The following is a 23,344-nucleotide window of genomic DNA, read 5'->3' as shown; positions in this document are numbered from 1 at the left end:
CAAAAGGCTGATTTGAAGACTGATTTATCTTATAGTGACTAGACTAGATATCTCATTTACGGTTGGTGTTGTCAGCCAATAAATGCACAAACATTAGGTGGCTTTTATACAAGTACCAGGGTCATCTCAACATTAAAAGTTTTGTTGATGTAGATTGGGCAAGATCTCTGGATGACACAAAATCTTCCTCAAGGTAGTGTACCCTAGTTAATCTTGTAACATGGAAAAGTAAAAAACAAAATGTAGTAGCAAGATCCAATGCCGAGACAGAATATTGAGTTATGGTACATGTGATAAGAGAACTTCTATGAATTAAATCCCTCCTAACAGAAATGAGATTTAACAAAAATGGTCTGATGGCTCCACTGTGATAATCAAGCTACAATCTACATTGCTTCCAAACCAGTCTTCAATGAAAAAACTAAGCACATCAAAGTTCTGTCACTTTGTCAAAGTGAAGTTGCAACTAGGAATTATAAGTCTCAAACATGTCTCATCTCACAACCAACTTGCGAATATACTCACAAAATCAATTAGGTTGAAAGTTTTCTCCACCATGACCACCAAGTTGGGGATATATGATGTCTTCTAACCACTAATTTTAGGGGGAGAGTTAGAAGGCACCCATGTGTAGGTTGATATGACTGGTAAAAAAGAGGAACTTCTCATGTATGTCTAGGGGGTGGCAAAAGAGGTAAATAAGATAACTTTCATAAGGTTGACATTAGGGTGTAATTATGTAAGATGATGTATATCCACTTATGTTTTTTCTTTTATAAAACTTGTAGCTCTGAAGACAATGTAGTCGTTATAAACATCCTCCCACAACTATAAATATAAACCTCAAGGCATGGGGTAGAGCATCAAGCCTCTCCTCTTCTCATACTGGTAAAATTCATTTGTCATGGCTAGCTTGGAGAGCATGATGTATTGTAAAAACCTGGAGCACATTTCATCTTCACTTTGAAATCTAAATTCTCACTCCCGGTTAAGATCAGGATTGGGAAGGGACCAAATTCTAAAGTCGATCCAAAGACGGTAGAATAACCCAATTTGCTCGAAATACCGTCTGCATCTAAATCAGGTAATCTTTCCCGAATAGTTAGTGACTGCCTCAGTACCAAAAGGGACAGAGGTGGGCCTTCTCCAATATTGACAATTGTGAATTAGATCGTGGTTGATTGTAACAAAAAATTACAGGCACAAATCATTCTTGCACTGTCCATTTCCGCTTTCAACAATCAGTGTGGTGTTTCTGCTACAGAGTTAAAGCTGGGTATACCATAAACGCATACAGAGATCTTTCTTTTACATCTCTGAAGAAAAGCAACAGCACAATCGCCCATTTCCATCCTAGAAAAGGAAAAAAAATAAAAATACACAAGCGGACAGGGAAAAGACTGAAACAAACTTTTAGGAATTAGTCACCATCCTCAAAACAAATATCCAATATCCAGACCCATGAAGATTTGGTCAAAGAATGTTACAAATCCTGTGTCTCTTTCTTGTTTTTTTGGGCTTGGGTGGCTGAAGAACCACTTTGATTGCAGCATCAAAGACCGGCTTCACATTCTGCATTTAAAGATTTTACTTTTAAATATCTTGTGCAAACATTCAGTTATTCTTGCACATAAATGCTTAAATTCTAAAGAAAAAAAAAAAAGAGTTTTTTTAGATGATCATCAAGAATTCTCAAGACCAGACTTCTTTTATGCTTTTTGAACTTATTTCTCTAAATATTTTGTTCAAGAAAATGCAGGATACCTGCTGAGTCTTGGAGCTACACTCAATGTAAGCCACTGCTCCTATTTGTTTCTTCAGCTCTTCCCCCTGGAACAGGAAAATGGCAGATGATATTAGAAGCTCTCACATCAGAAAAGAGACTGATCTCTAGCCAATATAAACTGTGTTAACCACACTCTTCAGAATAACTATTTTGGTTGAACTCTGGTTGTAGAATACTGCAAATATGCAGCAACATCATGCCAAGGCATTTTTATTGGAAAATGTATAACAGCAGTCCACATTAAAATTTCCATGACAGAAGTCATTGAGGACTTCTATTCATTGTACCTGTGTTGTAGAAATAGTACATGCTCCAGGATGATCCAGGAAGAACTGTTTGTCTTCCCTTAAATCTGCCAGCATAAAGAATTCGGCCATTAAAGATAGAAACCTGACAGAAAATTACTATCCTTGACCCACATGATGGATGAAGGATCAGGGAATAGATTTGGTCAAAATGGATCAATTAGTTGTACTACTTTCAGACCAAAAGAAAAAGAGAAACTTTAACAGCTTTCAGGACTGAAAATGAGAAATGTACCATTCCCTTAAATGCAGTCACAGGACCTACAAAGAACTATTTTTGTCATTTTGATTTGGCAAATTGGTGGATCCCATTTTTCACATCACTAAAAGAGAGTCTTTATGAACCTTTCATGGCTGTTAGCCATCTCAAGAAGAATGGTTTTCAAGTATCCAGACTCCAGGAGGAATTATTTCAGGTTTATATGTGAAGAAGAAGTGGTGAAAAAACTTAAGAAGGTCTAAGAAGTTCAAAAGAAAAGGATGAAAACAAGAAAGTTTCGGCTAGTATTTGATGAAAATAATGAAGTGCAGGGAAGAGAGTAAAACAGCACCTAGTTTGGTGCCCACAAGCACAATGGGCACTGATGGGGCATAATGTCTCAGCTCTGGTACCCACTTCTCTCCAAACCAAAGGCAAATGCCAAAAAGATGAAAGAAATATTAGAATAGGGTACTTTAAGCATCCAACATCATCGCAGTGTTTTTCTTACCATAATTTCGAACAACAAATGCTGGATGTGCACCAGAGAAATGAATTTTCAGGAATTAAAGAAGACCTACCTTCTTGGATATGTTCTCAAAGCTAGGCCTACTAATGAGAGAGAAAGCAAGGAGAAAGACATCAGCGCCTCTGTAACTGAGGGGCCTGAGCCGGTTGTAATCTTCTTGACCTACATAGATTCTTAACCTCATTGAACAGACAAAAACTGAAATTTTTACAGCAACTTCACTGGAATATGTATTAAAATCAATCTTCTGAATTTAATCATTTCAAATGCTGAGATTTTAGGCGAAGCCAAAGTAGAATATATATGCCGCAAATGAAACCAGAAAAAAAAAAAGACTAAATTCAAAACCTGAAAGGAGGCTCTTTCAGAAACTCCAATTTATAAAGAGAATTACTTCTCATTTATTTGAAGAAGCTGATGAAAAATGCTACACTCCCTCTAAAATCTGCAACTAAAACTGCCTTGGCTACGGCATGTATGTTTTAGAAACAAATGCAATTTTAAATGAAAATGGGCAAAACTCCTTTTGATTACTGAATTTCCAGAAACAGAGTGATGTCTACCTGCAGTGTCCCAGAGACCCAGATTTATACTCTGCCCATCAACCGTCACATTAGCACTGAAGTTATCAAACACGGTTGGAACATAGTCCTGTCAAAACCCCTCAGGCAGAAAGAAAAATCAAATTCGTTGGAATCCATCATTTCGACGTGGATGACAGAGATGTATAAGCAAAACAGAGGAGAAACAGAGATAAACAAACGTGCATACAGTTGGGAAAGTGTTGCTCGTGTAAGAAATGAGAAGACAAGTCTTCCCAACAGCTCCATCTCCCACCGTCACACACTTGATGAATTTCGAAGTGCTCATCTCATCGTCCCCTTGAAAGCCCAGAAACAGAGCAAGTAAAGCCGGATTTCTGAATGGAACACAGAACAAGGAAAGTGTACAGAGAGTCGGAGCAGTTTCTGTGAAGTTGCAGAGAAAGAGAGAGACCGGAGGAGCTAGCAACTCATTTAATCCGGGGTGGCTTAAAGCGAGCTTTTTAAAGAAGAAGGCTTTAAGGAGGACATTCTTACTTGTTAGGCTGTCAGTGGGAAAGTGACTTTGAGTAAAGGAGAGAGAGATCAAGTGATTGGAATGATAGTCTTGTCTAATTCATTAGCTTTCTCGATAATTAAATTGCAAAAGAAGAGGCATTAGTCAATTTGAAGATGAAAGATTTTTCCCTTTCTAAAGGAATCTTGTCCACCATGAAACATAAACCTTTGGGATTGTCTTTTATTTTAAAATTACTTTTCCATTTTTCCAGTGTAAACGAAAGACAGAATTAAGCATCTTTCACAACATACAGAGAAGTAATTAACAAGATCCTGAGTCCCTGACCCTTCCATGAGTGGACCATCATCAAATCCATTCTTTTCGATAAACAAATACAGATTGCATAAAATTATCAAGTGAACCATTTAATTTACTTTTTCATCTGACTACGTTCTACTTAATGCCCCAGTTTCAGGTTTTAGATGCTGCTTCATTTTAATTCCTTTTTATCTGGTCAATCTGGTGGTGAGGGTACACGACCGAGCTTGACGGATAGGATCCATGATCCATCCAATTAAGCTTTCTGGGTCTCAAAATTCCCATTCTAAGTCATCTCTGAGTTTGGTGAAAGAGAACAGCTGAAGGAATTAAATGATGGAAGGGAAGACAACCCTGCTAATAAATGCTAGTGCATGTAAAACTTTAAATGGGAATGACCCTTTTGCATTTTGTTACCAGCTTCCTTGCTGCCTTAAATCTATAAATACAGATAGAACTCCGGACTGATTCTTCCACCGAAGGCATGGATTCCTTCCTTCCCATAAAAACTACTGCAATTTATCTTTTCTGGGTACAGTTAATTCAGGGACCCATATGATTTACATGAATAGAAACCTGCAACAAGCTTTCAAATTGGAGACTGCCGGCGTTGAACACGAATAGGTCCTGGCATTATTCCCTTTCTTCCAGGCAATCCGTCATAATTAATTTGTTTTTCATAAGAAAAACTCGAAAATTTAAGACTAAGACGTAAAAAACATTTATAAAACACTACTTTATAGCAAAAACTCCCGAAAGTATTTCGATGATCACGTGGGGCGGTCCACTAATAGTTGTAAAGCTAGAGAATTTATTTGTCAATCATGTAAAACTCAGTGTTACTACTGAAGAATGATTAAGGGTGAGAATATGAAAAAGCACACCCTAAGATTGCAAGCCATCTTTATAATTAGAACCCCACAGTTTCTATTCTTCTAAATCTTATCCAACTCATGCTGAAAGATTCTCCTCTCTCATCTACCCATTTTACTTTTTAATCGTACAAACTTGTACAAATCAGAAAAGTTGTTCGAACAAGAGCAACTTGAGGTGCCTTGTAATAAATGAGATTGTACAGTCCACAAAATTTGAGGCTGTGCTACATGCGTCCTGCAACAAGTGGGATGACCAACGCTGCATTTGTAGGGTTTTTACATACAGTATACATGCATTTTGTTTGTTATTGCTCATTTGAATAACTGCTCCACGTGATTTGTAATAACGTCTGGGCAAGATGAGGCTTGAAGTAGCTCCAATCGGTTAGAAGGCGGAATTGTGACAACTTTAACCAAACACATCCAAAAAAGAGAAAAGAAGAACAATGGGATAAGGATTGAGACCCAACTCTCTTTAACTGTTCCATATAGCCAGCACAAAACCTCATCAGCAAAAGCCAAACAGACTCCTCCCTGAAAAATATTACAATTGCTTAAACATGCAAACTAATGTCAAGTGAGTAAAATAGACAAAATACTTATTTCCGGAAACAGAAACGGATATGTACTTCAGATATAGACAATGAAAAGAAAAAAAGAAATTTAAGAATAGTCTTGTCATAACTCTGAAAAGGAGAAGCCTTTTGTTTATATTCTAGAAATCTCCACTTAAGTTGGTTTTCTCTCGCTAATGTTGCCAATCTAAATACTATTTCAGCACATCTTTTCTCACAACTGGCACATGGGAAAACGTTTCACCCTTGTACATAAATTAGTTCAAAAAATGGACAGAAGGTAAAACGCCCAGACAATCCGCACATGGCTAGAATGGAAAAGCATGTTGTCATCCAGGAAGAAAGATCCAATACAGAAAGATAAGGACTAAACTAAATTACCTGCCAATAGTTCTTCATCTTTACCCTCCCTGTCATGAAACATATTACAAATATAAAAACCAGAGGCAGCTAAAAATTTGAACAAACAGAGAAACAAATGATCATCCAGGAAAGAACAGCTTGAAAGAAACAGAAAGTCACAAAACACATCTCTTGGATACAGACCCTTGATAAAAAGAAAAAACCATCTCTGGTGTAAACAAAAGTTTGATTTCTCGAGCTGAACTCGAACGGTTTGCGAGCAAGATTGATTTGGTGACACCCCTAGTTGCAGATACAAGAGTTAAATTGTTAAGGACTGCCTGAGAACCAGATGAAGTGTTTTTTCACATGGGTTGACGTGCAACCACTCTGCGGCACATGGTGTTTCTAGTTAGGACCATTGATTTACAATTGGGCGGTTCCGAGACAGAGATGAGAAACTTTGGGTAGAGATTCATAAAAAAACATCTGGGTTAACTTGAATCAAGTAAGTATTTTGAGTCTGGGAGTCCGAGTTGGTGTGAATGGATAAGGAATTGATACCATAGATTAGGGGGAGTCGGACTCGGACGGCATGAACCAACCACCTATTTCCAAATTCAAAAATAACAATGTAAGTTCTCAAGTGTAAATGAGCGCTGATGAACAACTCACAAATTTAGTAAAAAACTTTGGACCGATTTTTGATAATTTCCGTGCATCAAACCATCACTAGACTTTGACATTGTTTAACAAATTTTAAATAGTAAATAAAACGAGCAAGAAAAATGGATCATAGAAACGAAATGCTGTGAGATTAAAAGTTGGACAGAGAGCATTAAAAGTTCTACGAAGCTCCCATGGAACTCCAACCTGACTGTTATTCTCAAGGCTTCAGAAGCTCACTTTGCCATCACTTTGACACCGGAGTTAACATCATTCTTCACATAGTCTCCTCTTCTTCTTCCCCCCTCTTCATTCTCTCTTCTTGTTCATGCTTTTCACCAATTGCCACATCTGAAACCTCCAGTATAAGAAATAAATCATCCCAAATCCTATCAATACAAACGCCCAAACAGTTTCCCCTTGACTCTCCTTCTCCCACTCCATCTCTTCAATGCTGAACTCCTCCCTCCCCGCCTTTCCCTGTAGGACTTCACCCAAGTGCCCGTACAAGGCATAAACCTTGTCCCCTCTCACCGCAACAGCCGTCGAAAACTTGTCGACATTGAGAGCAAGCTCGTCATACACCACCGCATCCGCTCATGCGTGTTATCGTATATGGTAAGTGGCAACCAACAACAATTTTCCAACCAAAAATTGATGCCGCTACTCGTAGTAAGTTGGATAAGATTTAGAAGAATAGAAACTGTGGGGTTCTAATTATAAAGATGGCTTGCAATCTTAGGGTGTGCTTTTTCATATTCTCACCCTTAATCATTCTTCAGTAGTAACACTGAGTTTTACACGATTGACAAATAAATTCTCTAGCTTTACAACTATTAGTGGACAGCCCCACGTGATCATCAAAATACTTTTGGGAATTTTTGCTATAAAGTGGTGTTTTAGAAATGTTTTTTACATCTTAGTCTTAAATTTTCGAGTTTTTCTTATGAAAATTAAATTAATTATGATGGATTGCCTGGAAGAAAGGAAATAATGCGAGGACCTATTCGTGTTCAACGCCGGCTGTCTCCAATTTGAAAGCGTGTTGCAGGTTTCTATTCATGTAAATCATATGGGTCCCTGAATTAACTGTACCCAGAAAAGATAAATTGCAGTAGTTTTTATGGGAAGGAAGGAATCCATGCCTTCGGTGGAAGAATCAGTCAGGAGTTCTACCTGTATTTATAGATTTAAGGCAGCAAGGAAGCTGGTAACAAAATGCAAAAGGGTCATTCCCATTTAAAGTTTTACATGCACTAGCATTTATTTGCAGGGTTGTCTTCCCTTCCATCATTTAATTCCTTCAGCTGTTCTCTTTCACCAAACTCAGAGATGACTGGAATGGGAATTTTGAGACCCAGAAAGCTTAGTTGAATGGATCATGGATCCTATCCGTTAAGCTCGGTCGTGTACCCTCACCACCAGATTGACCAGATAAAAAGGAATTAAAATGAAGCAGCATCTAAAACCTGAAACTGGGGCATTAAGTAGAAGTCTTGTGGAGCTTGTCTCCAGTTAACCATAGTCAGATGAAAAAGTAAATTAAATGGTTCACTTGATAATTTTATGCAATCTGTATTTGTTTATTGAAACGAATGGATTTGATGATGGTCCACTCATTGAAGGGTCAGGGACTCAGGATCTTGTTAATTACTTCTCTGTATGTTGTGAAAGATGCTTAATTCTGTCTTTCGTTTACACTGGAAAAATGGAAAAGTAATTTTAAAATAAAAGACAATCCCAAAAGTTTATGTTTCATGGTGGACAAGATTCCTTTAGAAAGGGAAAAATCTTTCATCTTCAAATTGACTAATGCCTCTTCTTTTGCAATTTAATTATCGAGAAAGCTAATGAATTAGACAAGACTATCATTCCAATCACTTGATCTCTCTCTCCTTTACTCAAAGTCACTTTCCCACTGACAGCCTAACAAGTAAGAATGTCCTCCTTAAAGCCTTCTTCTTTAAAAAGCTCGCTTTAAGCCACCCCGGATTAAATGAGTTGCAAGCTCCTCTGGTCTCTCTCTTTCTCTGCAACTTCACAGAAATTGCTCCGACTCTCTGTACACTTTCCTTGTTCTGTGTTCCCTTCAGGAATCCCGCTTTACTTGCTCTGTTTCTGGGCTTTCAAGGGGACGATGAGATGAGCACTTCGAAATTCATCAAGTGTGTGACGTGTTAGTGTTTGTGGTCTGTGTTAAGACTTGGATTGGCCCTCCTCCTGCGTATGGTCTCAAGTATCACAACCCCGAAGCTGTAAACGTCGCTTGTCTCCGTTAATTGCCAGTACATTGCGTACTCGGGGGCCCAGTATCCATGCATCCCGGCCACTCTGGGGCCAAGTATCCCCAAAGTTGTATTGGTTAGGTGCTTACATGACGGTGGGAGATGGAGCCGTTGGGAAAACTTTGTCTTCTCATTTCTTACACGAGCAACACTTTCCCAACTGTATGCAGTTTGTGTTTATCTCTGTTTCTCCTCTGTTTTGCTTATACATCTCTGTCACGTCATAATGGAGGAATCCAACGAATTTAATTTTTCTTTCTGCTTGAGGGGTTTTGACAGGACTATGTTCCAACCGTGTTTGATAACTTTAGGGCTAATGTGACGGTTGATGTGCAGAGTATAAATCTGGGTCTCTGGGACACTGCAGGTAGACATCACTCTGTTTCTGGAAATTCAGGGTCTCTGGGACAATGCAGGTAGACATCACTCTGTTTCTGGAAATTCAGTAATCAAAAAGAGTTTTGACCATTTTTATTTAAAATTGCATTTGTTTCTAAAACATACATGGCGTAGCAGGCAGTTTTATTTGCCCAATAACTCTCTCTTTCCGTTATGTTCGGAAGTCGGGAAGAAAAGCGTTGTAGAAATATTTCATGTTTCTAAGTTAAGAAACATGAAATAATCAGGGCCTGTACAGCGCGCCCGAGGTAACTCGGACCAGCAAACCGAGTTCCCAGCCGACCGACTGTACCAGTTTACAGAGTCAACCCAGATCAACTCGGTCTGGTCAACTTGACCGAGGCCACTTAATTTTTACGTCAGGATGTGTGCCCAAGATCTCGGCGCTATTCTATAAATTTTTTTTCTCGTTGGATTATTATTTTTTGAAGAATTGACAGATTATTCCTTGGTCAACATATTAATTGGTCTAGATATGTACATTAAATTATTTCATGGGTTATATTACAAAGATTATTTTGGGTCGTATTAAGTGGGCTTAAGCCAAACCCATTTAAGTTGCTGCTATTGTGTCTCTTTTGATGAGACATTATTATTGAGGAAGAGGTAGCCTCATACCATTATTTATTGTCAACCCTGTCAAAATATCAATTTTTTTTTGGTTGGGAGTCCATGGTGGAGGAACTTTTATATTTATTGTCAAACCCCGTAAAAAATATCAAATATTTTTTTGGTTGAGAGTCCATGACGAAAGAACTTATTGTTATATTTATTATCAACCCCATCAAAAACATCAAATTTATTTGTGGTTGGGAGTCCATGATGGAGGAACTTCATCCTCGTAAAAAATATCAAAATTTTTGTTGTTAGAAGTCCTTGACGGAGGAACTTCATCCTCGTAAAAAATATTACATTTTTGTGGTTGGAAGTCCATGACGGAGAAACTTATTGTTATATTTATATTATTTCCTCCCATTAATATCATATATTACTCTACCACTTGAAAGTCGTTGTCCTGTGGCGGGATACGGTGGTGGAGGTGGACACTTCAGAGCAATGTCTTAGCGGCTAGGAGTGATTTACTCTCACTGATATTATACCAGTTGGGCCTCATGAACGAGAGCACCAGCGTGAGGGGGAGTGTTGGAAGATGAAGGCATATTATACAAAAAAAAAAAAAAAATTTATACATCATTTGCAGCAAGCTGGGAGTTCATGTTATTCTCTCATCTCCAGCTCGAAGGGTAGTGTTGGAAGACAGGGCCCAAGCCCACACGACCAAGGAAGATTCACATATCAAAGTGTATTAGAAGATGGGCACAAGCCTATAAGACCAATGAAAATCCATAGATCTATGAGAAATAGAAGACGGGCTCAAGGTCCATATATCAAAGAGAAGACCCATAGGCCCACATACATTGATGGTAGGACAGAGGGTAATCTCATAGAGATGGCATTGATATAATTATATTAAAGTTATAAGGTTAAAACCATAAACCTTAAACCCTAAGTTCAAGGGTATTGTTATAATATTGTAGTTTCATAAATCTATAAATAGAGTTTCAGGGAAAGGGTAAAGAATAATCAATTCCATAATCTTTTTTGCCTCCAGTTTTTACCAAATGAGTTTCTTTATTTTTTCTCTGTGAGCTAAAATCAATTCTCCTCTTTTTCTTCCTGTAATTAGTTTCGTTTTCAAATAAATAGTACCCGCATGCCCTCTTATCTATTCCGCCAATAATAAAATAAATAGAATAAAAAATAAAATCATATGAGAAGCTCTTCAGATACAAGTCGCAAAGAAATCAATTGCAAATTTATCAACCGAACATCTCAATATAAACAACAAGAAACAAAAAGTTTAATCGCCGAAATAAATGGGGAAAATAAACAAGACACTGCACTCTTCCTCCAAAATCATCACCGGAAATTGAGAAGCCAAAAACCCTAATTTATAAATGCAAATAGATAAGCCCATAAAATCCTAACCTCTGATCGGGTCGCGGAAAGACGATCTGTCGAAGATGCCGCGCGCAGAGGAGGAATGATCAGACGCGTAGTCGCCGTTGAGGATGTTCCTCGAGACAACGGCAGAGGCCGTCGGAGTTAATCGCCATGACAGAGAAGAGAGTCTCCTCCCTGCAACTCTCAGCATCTTCGCTGTACCGGTGTAGGGCTCGGTAAGGTTTAACGGACGCAAGGTGTCTCAGGAATCTGCGGTCCGTGAGACGGGGAGAGAGAAATAGGCCACGGAGAGGTGAAACGGGAGAAATTTGCGTACTTGTCAGCTCTTTGGAACGCCAATCAGTCATGTCTCCGCTCGTCTCATACGCCGCATCATGCCTGTTCATTTTCCTCTCCCTCCTGCTGGCGGACTCAACATCTGCCAGAGATCGCCACGTGATAACCTTCCGATCGCTCAATCTCTACCCGGAAAGCTTCAAGTGGGACCCCGCTGCTCAGCACTTCGTCGTCGGCAGCTACCGCCTCGGTTCCCTCCACTCCGTCTCCGACGCTGGGGTCGTCGAAACCCTAATTAATGACCCTCAGCTACCCCCGGACGTTTCGGTCGGCGGAATCGCCGTGGATCCCCCCCGTGGCCGCCTCCTTGCTGTTATCCACGCTACTGATCCTTTCCCCTCATTCGACGCCCTCGTCGCTTACGATCTTCGGACCCGCCGTCGTCTATTCCTTGCTCGTCTGCCCGATGACGTTTCCGACCGTCCGGTTGCTAACGATGTCGCGGTGGATCCTTTGGGGAACGCCTTTGTCACCAACTCTGCTGGAAACTTCATATGGAAGGTCGACCCCGACGGAAATCCCTCCATCTTCTCCGCTTGTCCCGTGTTCTTCGGACATACCTCCCGGTACGTAATTATTTATCATTTTAAAAGTTCTTGCTGTACAGTTTTTTCATATAATTTGGTTCAATCTGGTTCCGATTCTCCCATTCCTCATAGTGAAAGAATCGGAACTGAGAACGAGCTGAGTTGAACAACTCATTCATATTTCTAGAACGAGCTGAGTTGAACAACTCATTCATATTTCTAGACGAGTTGTACTACTTCTAGCGACTGGCTATCGGTATCGGTCATAAGAACTTGGGTCTTCGATCAGTCATGGTTGGTGGAGTATCTAAAATTGCTCCCAAAATTGTACTCGAATTGCAGCGAGGACTTAGCCCCAAACTGTAGTCTCAACGGAATCGTGTACGCCCGCAACGGGTACCTGCTCGCGGTGCAATCGAACACCGGAAAGGTCTACAAAGTCGACTCCAGCGACGGGACAGCGAGGCTCGTTCTCATCTCGAAAGACCTAATTGGAGCGGACGGAATCGCGATCAGAAGAGATGGAGCGGTGGTCGTTGTTTCCCGGCACACGGCATGGTTACTGAAGAGCGACAATGCATGGGCGGAAGCGGTGGTGTATGACGAGCTTGCTCTCGATGTCGACAAGTTTTCGACGGCTATTGCGGTGAGAGGGGACAGGGTTTATGCCTTGTACGGGCACTTGGGTGAAGTCCTACAGGGAAAGGCGGGGAGGGAGGAATTCAGCATTGAAGAGATCGAGTGGGAGAAGGAGAGTCACGGGGAAGCTGTTTGGGCGTTTGTATTGATAGGGTTTGGGATGATTTATTTCTTATACTGGAGGTTTCAGATGGGGCAATTGGTGAAAAGCATGAACAAGAAGAGAGAATGAAGAGGGGGGGAAGAAGAAGAGGAGACGATGTGAAGAATGATGTTAACTCAGGTGTCAAAGTGATGGCAAAGTGCGCTTCTGAAGCCAACCAATAGCACCTAAACATAATTGAAACTTGGCATGTCCATAATTGATTTTAGTAAAACCAGCAGCAGCAAATTGGCCATATTGCTACAGGTGCATATTCCAAATATTAATTTTTGTAATACATCAGATTAATGATAAAAATCGTTCTCCAATAAATAAATGATATCACAATGATGCATCATTATCATATGGATTTATCAAATGTGATTCCTTGCTTTGAGCTCATCCTTGGATCTAAGAATTATTCAATGTTGGCAATTTGCATGTTAGCCAAGAAAGTTTATCCACAAGTTGTATAGAGCATAAAGTGCTTCATTTATCATATCAATTAACCTTTGTTAATATCAAGATCCTTATTAAATTAATTTGATTATCACAAATATTTAAGTAACTAATTGGAAGTTTTAAATAATTTTGAACAACATGAAAAACCCCAATAAGAAAATTGGTAGTATAATTGTTTGATGGGCTTGGAAGCATTCAAACAGTTTGTAGAAAAAGACTGAAAGGCAATCCAAGATAGAAACACTTTGTTTGAACAATCAAGTAGAAACATTTCTAGCGATTCAGTTCCAGAAAATGCAGGAGCCCTCAAGATTCTATAGTCCACGCTAACATTCAAACAGTCAAAATGACACTTAGTACAAGAAGCAGTGTAACAACAATCCAATCCAAAACGATGTGAAGCTAACCACCATTTGAACAAACATGAGAGAAAGCTCTCCTTGATGATTGAATGGCCAACCCAAAGAAGTCTAAAAGGGAAAAGAAGAAGGTTGTGCACTACCAAGGAGATCGTTCAACTAGACAAACATCAATCGAATGATTATGAGAGAGAAAAATAACTAAAATGATTCGACCAAACATTTGAATAGCTGGTCCAAAGAAGCCAAACACTCGGGAGAGAGAAGAGACTCTATCAAAAGTCATCTAGCCAATGATTCAGACGATTGAAGAAAGCAAAGGGATGTCGTATGAAGATTGCTCAAATGATCTACATGTGTTCAATCAACTTGTTCAAAAAAGTTGGAGCTAAAGATAAAGAGCTTTAGTTTGGCCAAGATAGGTCTTCAAAATCTATAAGTAAACCATTTATGTGGTTAGCAGTTCAAGAAAATAATTTAAGTATGTTCTAAAAAATTTTCATAGAGTTTTGCAAAAGAAAAAATTGTTCCATTTTGAGCTCAATCGTTTGATATCAAATGTTGAGTACTTTTTTATTTAAATTTTTTGGCCCCAAATGACAATATAGTCGATTCCTAAGGCAACCATGACCACTTTCAAGGGTCCTTACACTTTGAAATTGAACTTGGAGTTCGAATTTGGTTATTTGAGAAGTCATCTCCTAAAGATCTAAGTATTTCTAGGGTGTAACTTTGAACTTTTTACTTAGCATTATCCTAATATCCTTGTCAGATTCATTGCATTCTTACTTTGAAATGACATTTGCATAATCTTGACAGTTTGGGGTTTAAAGTCCAAGTAGTTATGTATTTGTGCTTTGAAATCAATTGATTGCACTTGGTCAAGGTAATTTGAACTAGGAATATCATTTTTGAAATCTAAAAAATTGTTGAGATAATTACTTACTGGTTTGAGCTTAGAAATCAATATTTGTATTGAGCCACTTTAAGTATGTCCATCAATTTGAAAATCAATACATTATTTGTTTTAAGGCTTAAATTTTGAAATGAAATCAATGGCTTATCGAACTACTTTTACTTAGAGTGGACATATAAAATTAGTTGTATATTTGATTTGTGTGTGTATAAAACTAGCCTATTGAAATATAAGCAAGTAACCCTAGCAAGCATTAGCCAAATATTGTGTAATCATGATTGTCCATCAACTCTACTTGCTAAGAAAAATTGTTATGTTTGAGAATTAGTTGTTGAAAATCCTTTTGTAGGTCTAGGGAAGAGTACCTAATTTGTTCCTGAAAATTTCATTTGATGGTCTAGGCTAGAAAGCCTAGTGTCTGTGATTGTGAATGAGAGAACTGTATAAATTAGTTGAATTGGTCAATTGAATGCCTTCAAATGTTGTATGGGTAACATTGTAATTAAGCCTCTCGGGCTAATTTTTATAAAAATCTAATTTTATGAAATAAGTATAATATTTACAAGCTCTATAAAAATCATCAAAAATTATAAAAATTCACAATTAAATGAGAGATAAATTTTTTATTATTTTTTTGGTTGTATATATCGAGGAGATTACAAAGGCACTCGGCATAGATTCAATGATTGATGTTTTGCTTCAACCAAAGAACATAGTACAAAACTTATGTATCTCTTCTATTTTTTATTTGAACCCTAAGTATTATCCGACATATTTCTTATTATAGTTTATAAATATCACATAAGAAATGTAAAATTTTGTGATGCAACAAACTATTTAAATCACTAAATTCTAGCTAAAGAATTGAGGCATGTACTAATTTAATATTCTTTCTGTCATACTATTTATTTTTCTAATATTTTTATTTTTTATTTAGTCTCCTATTTTATTTCAAAATTTTATTTTATATATGTTTTTTAAAAAATTTCCGTCCTTTAATTTATGTTGTCATTCCAATTAGCTTTTAAAATGGGGGATTCCAACACGATCCCTTTTTCATGATTTTTTTTCTTCATCCCCTTTGGGCTTTTTAGTTGGCATAACTTGTGTAATTTTCAACAAATTTGTGAATTACTATATCTATTAAATACTCTTTAATAAGTATTAATTTTATTATTTCTAATTAATATTAGTAAGTATTTCTATCATAAGTACTAATTATGAAGTTGATCTACTATTAAATAAAATTAATAGTGTTTAGTAAGTTAATCAAGTATTGCCTATAAATACTTAACTTTTAATAGTATTTGTTGTTAGTGTAAACCAAGTTTTGTATACTAAGTGTTTTAATCAATTAATACACAACCAACTAGTCTTAGAGAATCTAAATCAATATTTCAAATGGTAAAGCTTTTTGTTGGCTAAAAAATCCCCATGAAGTTAATTTCTATGATTAAAAGTATTTTAGATCTAATTATGAAATTTGAATGAGCAATTTTGGCTGGAAAAAAGCCTTAGAAAATTGGTAACTCAACCTCCAAGAAACCATGTTCTACCAAACAACGCATGCATAAGGTCTGAGCAACTAGCCTAAGAAATTATGAGGATCGACTAATCACCAATCAGTGATTGAACGACAAAAGAGAGAAAGGGTTCTTCTTGGAACTGTTGAATTTCTAGAAAAGTAAAAAACTTTATTGACTTAATTTAATTTGAGTACAATGAAACTCTATTTATAATAGAGGAAACTAGTAAAATTCAATTATAATTAAACTACTCTTATCCCAGTTATACCCAAAGTTAAACACTAAAAGATAAGTCCTAGAACAATTGAACAACTGAACATAATAACAGGCTAACATAACTAAAACATTTTTTTACTGAAACTCTTTTATGAAACCACCTCCTATTCGACTCTTGTAATACTCCACAGTCATTATTTTGGCTCTGTAAGAGTCATGTAAGACTCTTCCATGCTCTTCAACACTATCCCTCAAGCTATTTTGGAAAAAAAATTCTTCATAGATTCAAGATTTCATTTATTGTTCTCCCCTTTTTTTATGAATATTTTGGTCACGTATAAATTATCACACCTGGAACAAAATACCTCTTTTTTTGTACTTCTTCTTCTACTCATCCTCCTCAAGTTTGAGATAAAAAGAATATAGAGACCCAACTTAGACAAAACACAATGTGAGAGAAGAAAATCACTCCTAGTCGCACCAAAAAACTCCATACACTAGTCAAAATAGTCATAGTTTGAAACACACCACTCAATTTTAAAGGCGAAAAGCAACCCAATTTTAGGGCTTGATAAAGATACTACTTACTTTTTAAGGGTACTTGAAACACAAATCACTTCTTGGGTGAAGAATAAAATGTTCGACTCAAGTAGGAGGTTGGCCACACTCCTATACATTTTAGGTAATGGGTCTAGGCATTACTCCGAAGTGATGAAAACACAAGAAAATAAACTGAAGAAATTTTAGAAGAAAACAACTTTAACTAGAAGAAGGCGACTATGCAACACTCATACTTCCAAACGAATTTAGAATATGATTTTTAAAAAAAAAAAAAACTAGGGGATACTATAATGGTATAACTTAATAAATTTGACTAACTATAAGTTTTTTGGGGGTGACCACAATTTTTGGAGTTGACAATGCGTTTGATACATTACCAAGAAACAAAAACGTAAAACTTGAAAACAACATCGAAGCAGGAAATTTTTGCATACAATGAACGAGCACATCATGGAGTGATTAATTCTAACCAAAACTCTCTTTATTAGAAGAGAAATTTGATTAAAAATTAGGATTCTAGGAGAAAAGGAAAATCAATTTACGCCAATGCATAGAGAGAAAATAGGAAAAAGGAGAGATTTTCAGCAAAATTGTCCTTTAGTACTTCAGATATTAATATCTCCCACAATATGGATCAGAATCACAAAAAAATTATTTCGTAAGAAATTAAACTCAAAGAACTTTAATTTGATGCCTAATTTTACATAAAAATCTTTGTTCTTGAATATGTTATGACCTCTTTATTTTCTTCATTCTGTATTTTACCGGTTTATGACTCTAATGCGAATATCTCCTTATATATAGATCAGATTGACATGAGAACTTCTTCTAATCTAGACTTTGATACTTTCCATTGAAGTATAATATTTCTTAATAAAATATACTTATTTTGGGAGAAAGAATATGATATAATTTTGCAGAACTGAGTACTTTTTCTTCTTTGGCAAGCATAACGATTGACTCTTCCGATATTGATATCTCCCTGTAGAAACTCAAACCAAGAATTGGTTTAATAGTTCAAAAGATAGACTTAAAGATATATCTTTTGAAATATGATTGTCCATATAATTTTTTTTTCTTGATGGCATAATATGCCTTGAAATATGAAGGTTTCTATTGCTGATCGAACCTTTCTTACAGTTTGACCTTTGCTGCTTCAAATATCGATTTCTTTTTTTAAAAAACTCTAATTTCAAAAATTATTTTAGAGTTGTAAATTAGACTTGAATATATTTTCTTAAATATATAATTTTTAATATTAAAAGTTCATTATGGAGGTGGAAATGCCAAGAAAACAAAGGGTATAGGGACATGAAAGAAAGAAAAAAGATAGAATACAAACTTAAACTACTAGAGAAGATAGATAAGAAAAGATCACATTATCTTTGTGGGATTACCGAGTCAATTCATACAACTTTATCTAATGCCATATTGAATTTATAGAAAAGTAAAAAACTTCGTTGACTTAATTTAATTTGAGTACAATGAGCCTCTATTTATAATAGGGGAAACTAGTAGAATTCAATTACAATTAAACTACTCATCCCAATTACACCCATAGTTAAACACTAAAAGATAAGTCCTAGAACAATTGAACAATTGAATATAAATAGAAGCCTAACATAACTAAAACACCTTTTTACTGAGATTCTTCTATGAGACTACCTCCTATGAGACCACATGTAAGACTCCACCATCATAATTCTGGCTTAGTGAGACTTCTTACTGCGAGAGTCATGTAAGACTCTTCCATACCTACTCTTCAACAGGACCCATTTGTTTGGACGACCGAACGATCAAGCGCACAAAGACATGAAGTTAGGGAGATTATGATGTCAATTGAGTAGACTTTTGATGTTCAAACTATAGGAGAGAGAAAAATCTTTATTGAGGCTCATTTGCTCAACCAACCAAATAACCCATGCAATGAAGGTCGGAAGAAAACATGAAGAGCCAAAGTAGATCATATGATTGGACCCACTCCATTCAAATGACATGATAGAGAAAAGGGTGTCATGTGCACTCATTTGGCAGCTATCCAAACACCTTGAAAACATTAGAAAGATCAAGTTATGAAGATGGCCTGACTAGACCTTACCTAACCTACTAGAAGACAAAAGTTTTGGAAAATGCTCCACTAATTTGATTTGGCCAACATAGGTCACCATAATTTTTAAGTGACCTACCATTGTATCCAACAAACCAAATCCTGAATTACATTAATTTTCTGAATTTTTTTTATCAATTTGGTTGAGTGTTTCAAAATGTCAAAGTGTCACTTTCTAAGAAAATGACATTTAAACAACCAATTTTTGGATGGTTTAATCTTGTCTATTTATAAGGTTTCACACCTCACACTGTTCACCACTAATTGCTACAATGAAAAGAAGTTTTCTCAGACTCTCCTAGCATTTTAATACAATCTAAGATCTTCCAAAAAGCCAAAGTCATGTGTACATTGAAAGATCTAAGTACTTGTGCCTATAATTTGACATCCTTTTTCATATATTTAGTATTTTTTGTGTTGAACTTGGCTTAAACATATTTTGAAATAATTTTGCAATATTCAAAACTTTTATTTGGTGACTCTATCATATCATACTTTAATTTAGGGCAAGTTCACAACTTTTCAAACTATAATTTAGGAGTTTTTCAAATATCACAATGCTCATATTTTGGAATTATTTGTTTGAGATTGAATTGAATTGCTAATTATTGTGGTAGAATTACCTAAGTTTAGGTGTATTCTTTTGATTCTTTTAATTGAAATATCTACATGAAATAAGAGACTTTGTGCTTAATTGAAAAGCAAATATTTCTTAGTATGATGTAAACCAGTGGAGACTTGGATAAGCTTATTAGTAGTTGTTTCTAATCCCTTTTAAGGGTCTAGGTGCTTGCACTTAGTAGTTATTGATGATAAGTTCAAGTGTTGGGTAAGTGTGGTAATTAAACCTCTGAGAACTGCTCTTGTAGATGTCATTTGGCCTATATGGCCTACTTTACTGATTGTGTTGAGCATCTACATGGGTCATTTGGACAGTGCCTTGGGCAGTTGCTGCCCAACTGTTTTCCTCTCTTGTCTAATCTAATGGTTATTGCTAGATCATTCAAACAATGGGCTTTCAACCTTGAGTTGTTTGTTCTCTTTTTTATTGACCATTCAATGGTCCTTTGTCAAACGAATAGTTATGTTGTCAAAATTTTCTTAAGGGCATTATGTTTTGTTAAAGTATACCTAATACACTTTATTAGGACCTAAAATATTTGTTATCATTAAAACTATTTCAATGGGAATCTTAAGACCAAGAATAAGCTCCTATGAGAGTATATTCTCAAAGAAAGATAGATTGTTAACTCAATGTTTATAGCCCACAAACTAACTTACATTCATATTTGAAGGGGGTTGCAAGGTCTAGTTGTCATGCTAGATTTACAAAAAAAAATTGATAGGATGAACTAAAAATTCCTACTTCATACTCTTGGAAGAATGGACTTCAGAAACAATTGGTAGATGTAGATCTCTAATTCTATATTAATAGCACCACTAAGGGCAGGTTTTAAGAGCTTGAGTGACTTGAGATAGGATGACTCATTATCTCCTTGGGATAAGATAAGAGCTGGTTATTAGGTTTCAACTAAAACATTGCTCTCAAAGTGTTCCACTTCTCTATAATTTGTTGATTGCATTATTTGTATTCAAAATGGTCGTGTTGAATAGGTGTTGCATTTAAAGTTTTTATTGCACTTATTTGAGTTGATCTCAGGACAAAAGGTATAATTGAAAAAATCAAAAGACTCTGGCATTGACATGGAGGATAGGCATGTAAACTCCTTTTGAAAAATTCTTGAATGCAAGGAACTCTTTGTTTCTGCACAGTATCTTGGGATGCACCTCTTCATCGATCATCCCTCATCTCAAATTTGGGCATTGCTCACAGAGTTTTTTGAAAGGAGATCAAATTCATGGAAAGACACTTTTCCCATTTGCTAAAAGAGTTAAACTCACAAAGTCGATCTTGATAGGACTCCTTAACTACATACTCTCTATTCTCCTATCTAGTAAGCATCTCAAAAGGTGGGAGGCAATGGAAAGGAAATGCCTACAGTGGGGATCCCCAAAAAGCATCAAATATATTTTTTCAAGCGCAAGAAAGCGGAAAAGGTTGGGTGTCAAAGAATTAAATGTGTGAACCAAATGCTACTCGCTAAATGGTTATAGATATTCATAGTGAAGAAAGATGCAACGTAGAGGGAAATGATATGCTCTAAGAACAAATATGATCCCCTTGATTGGCTACCTTATGATACCACCACATATAGAACCTTGTTCCTTTGGAAGAACATTTGTAAGTTAAAGCGTCTGTTAATGAAATGCTTCAATTTTGGTGGATAATTGAGTTTGATTAATCTCTTCAAATTAGATGTTAATCAAAATATCTCTATCATTGTTGTTGAATAGCAGATATAAAAGAATTTTACATGATTCTCACAGTAAGAAATCTCACAGAGACAGAATTAATATATAGGAATTTTATAGGAGTCTTAAAAAAGAGTCTCAATTAAAGGTGTTTTAGTTATGATAGTCTTCTATTTATGTTCAATTATCCAATTGTTCTAGGACTTATCTTTTAGTGTTTAACTTTGGGTGTAACTAGGATAAAGGTAGTTTGATTGTAATTGGATTCTACTTGTTTTCCTTATTATAAATAGGGGCTCATTATACTCAAATTACATCAAGTAATTGAAGTTTCTCTCTTTTCCATAAATTCAACATGGTATCAAAGCGGCTTATGAGAGTTGATTTGATCAACCCACATAGATAATAAAATCTTTTTTTGATCAATCATCTCTAGTAGTTTAAGTTTGAATTCTATTTTTTCTTTCTTTTCGGTCCATGTACCTTTTTTTTTCTTGGCATTCGATCCTCTATAATAAAATTTTAATATTTCAAATTATATTTTTATGGAAATATATTCAAGCCTAATTTCCCAATCAATTTTTTTTGTCAATCGTAGTTTTCTACAAAGAGAAATCGATATTTGAGGCAACGAAGGTCAGACTTTAAGAGAGGTTTGAGTATCATAAGAAAACTTAAACTTTAGAGGCATTTTATGCTATCAAGAAAGAAACTTTGTATGTATAATTATATTCCAAAAGATTATCTATAAGTCATTTTGTTACCTATTAAACCAATTCTCAATCTGAGTTTTCTAGAGGGAGATATCAATATCGGAGGAGTCAATGGTCATGTTGGCAAAAGAAGATAGAGTATACAGTTTGGCTAGATTACAGAGTCTGAAATCTATCAGATTTTTCTCTCTAAATAAGTATATTTTATAAAGAAATATTATACTTTAATGAAAGGTATCAAAGTCTAATTTTAGAAGGAGAAAATTTTTTATGTCAATCTAATCTATATGTAAGGAGATATTCGCATTGGAGTCTGCAACCGTGAAACTACAAAGTGAAGAAAATAAAGAGGTCATAATAGATTCAAGAACAAAGCTTTTTATATCAAATTAGGTATCAAATTAAATCTCTTTGAGTCTAGTTTCTTAAAAAATAAACGGTTTATGATTTTAATCTATATTGTGGGATATATTGATATTAGAAGTACTAAAGGTCACTTCCACTGAAAATCTCTTTTTTTTTCTATTTTCTCTCTTATTATCTCTGCACGCATTGGCGTGAATTGAATTTTCATTTTCTCTTAGATCCTAGTTTTTTAGCCAAATTTTTATTCTAATGACAAAGTTTAGTCAGAATTAATCACTCTATGATGTGCTCATTCAAGGTATGCAAAAATTTCCTACTTTGATGTTGTTTTCAAGTTTTACGTTTTTGTTACTTGGTTGTATATCTTACGCATCATCAACTCAAAAAATTGTGGTCACCCCCAAAAAACTTATACTTAGTCAAATTTATTAAGTTCTATTGTTATAGTCTCTCCTAGTTTTTTTTAAAAGGTCACATTCAAGAATTCGTTTAAAAGTATGAGTGTTCCATAGTTGCCTCTTTCCAATTAAAGTTATTTTCCTATAGTATTTCTTCAGTTTATCTTATTGTATTTTCATCACTTCAGAGCAATGCCTAAACCCACTACCTAAAATGTATAGGAGTGTGCCCAACATTCAACTTGAGTCAAATATTTTATTTTGCACCTAAGAGGTGATTTGTATTTGAGCTACCCTTGAAAAGTGAGTAGTCTCTTTGTTAAGTCATAAATTTGAACCATATTTTTCGCCTTTAAAAATGAGCGGAGTGTGTTTCGGACTATGACCGTTTTGACTAGTATACAGAGCATTATCATACAACTAGTAGTGATTTTCTTCTCCCACATTATGTTTTTTCCAAGGTGGATCTCTATGTCCT

At 35.9% G+C, this 23,344-nt stretch overlaps 2 protein-coding genes across 2 annotated transcripts; one reads left to right on the top strand and one right to left on the bottom strand.

Moving 5' to 3' along the window:
* Nucleotides 1-1,181: 1,181 nt before the first annotated feature.
* LOC137947815 (rac-like GTP-binding protein RAC2) lies at nt 1,182-3,863 on the bottom strand. The gene is made up of 7 exons (XM_068793607.1): nt 3,591-3,863; nt 3,383-3,470; nt 2,872-2,981; nt 2,643-2,706; nt 2,074-2,138; nt 1,765-1,830; nt 1,182-1,572 (listed from the first exon to the last, which is right to left on the bottom strand). The coding sequence occupies exons 1-7, from the start codon at nt 3,687-3,689 to the stop codon at nt 1,474-1,476; spliced, it is 591 nt and encodes a 196-aa protein (XP_068649708.1). The 5' UTR covers nt 3,690-3,863; the 3' UTR covers nt 1,182-1,473.
* A 7,377-nt stretch (nt 3,864-11,240) lies between these two features.
* LOC137948194 (uncharacterized) lies at nt 11,241-13,246 on the top strand. The gene is made up of 2 exons (XM_068794189.1): nt 11,241-12,187; nt 12,491-13,246. The coding sequence occupies exons 1-2, from the start codon at nt 11,631-11,633 to the stop codon at nt 13,017-13,019; spliced, it is 1,086 nt and encodes a 361-aa protein (XP_068650290.1). The 5' UTR covers nt 11,241-11,630; the 3' UTR covers nt 13,020-13,246.
* Nucleotides 13,247-23,344: the final 10,098 nt, after the last annotated feature.

The sequence above is a fragment of the Aristolochia californica genome, unplaced genomic scaffold (genome assembly GCF_029961685.1).
Source record: "Aristolochia californica isolate CCGP_79_NKW_82.1479 unplaced genomic scaffold, dmAriCali1.0.hap1 SCAF_13, whole genome shotgun sequence".
Lineage (NCBI taxonomy): Eukaryota > Viridiplantae > Streptophyta > Magnoliopsida > Piperales > Aristolochiaceae > Aristolochia > Aristolochia californica.
The sequence above is the reverse complement of the archived record's forward strand: the minus strand, read 5'-3'. Positions and strand labels throughout refer to the sequence as shown.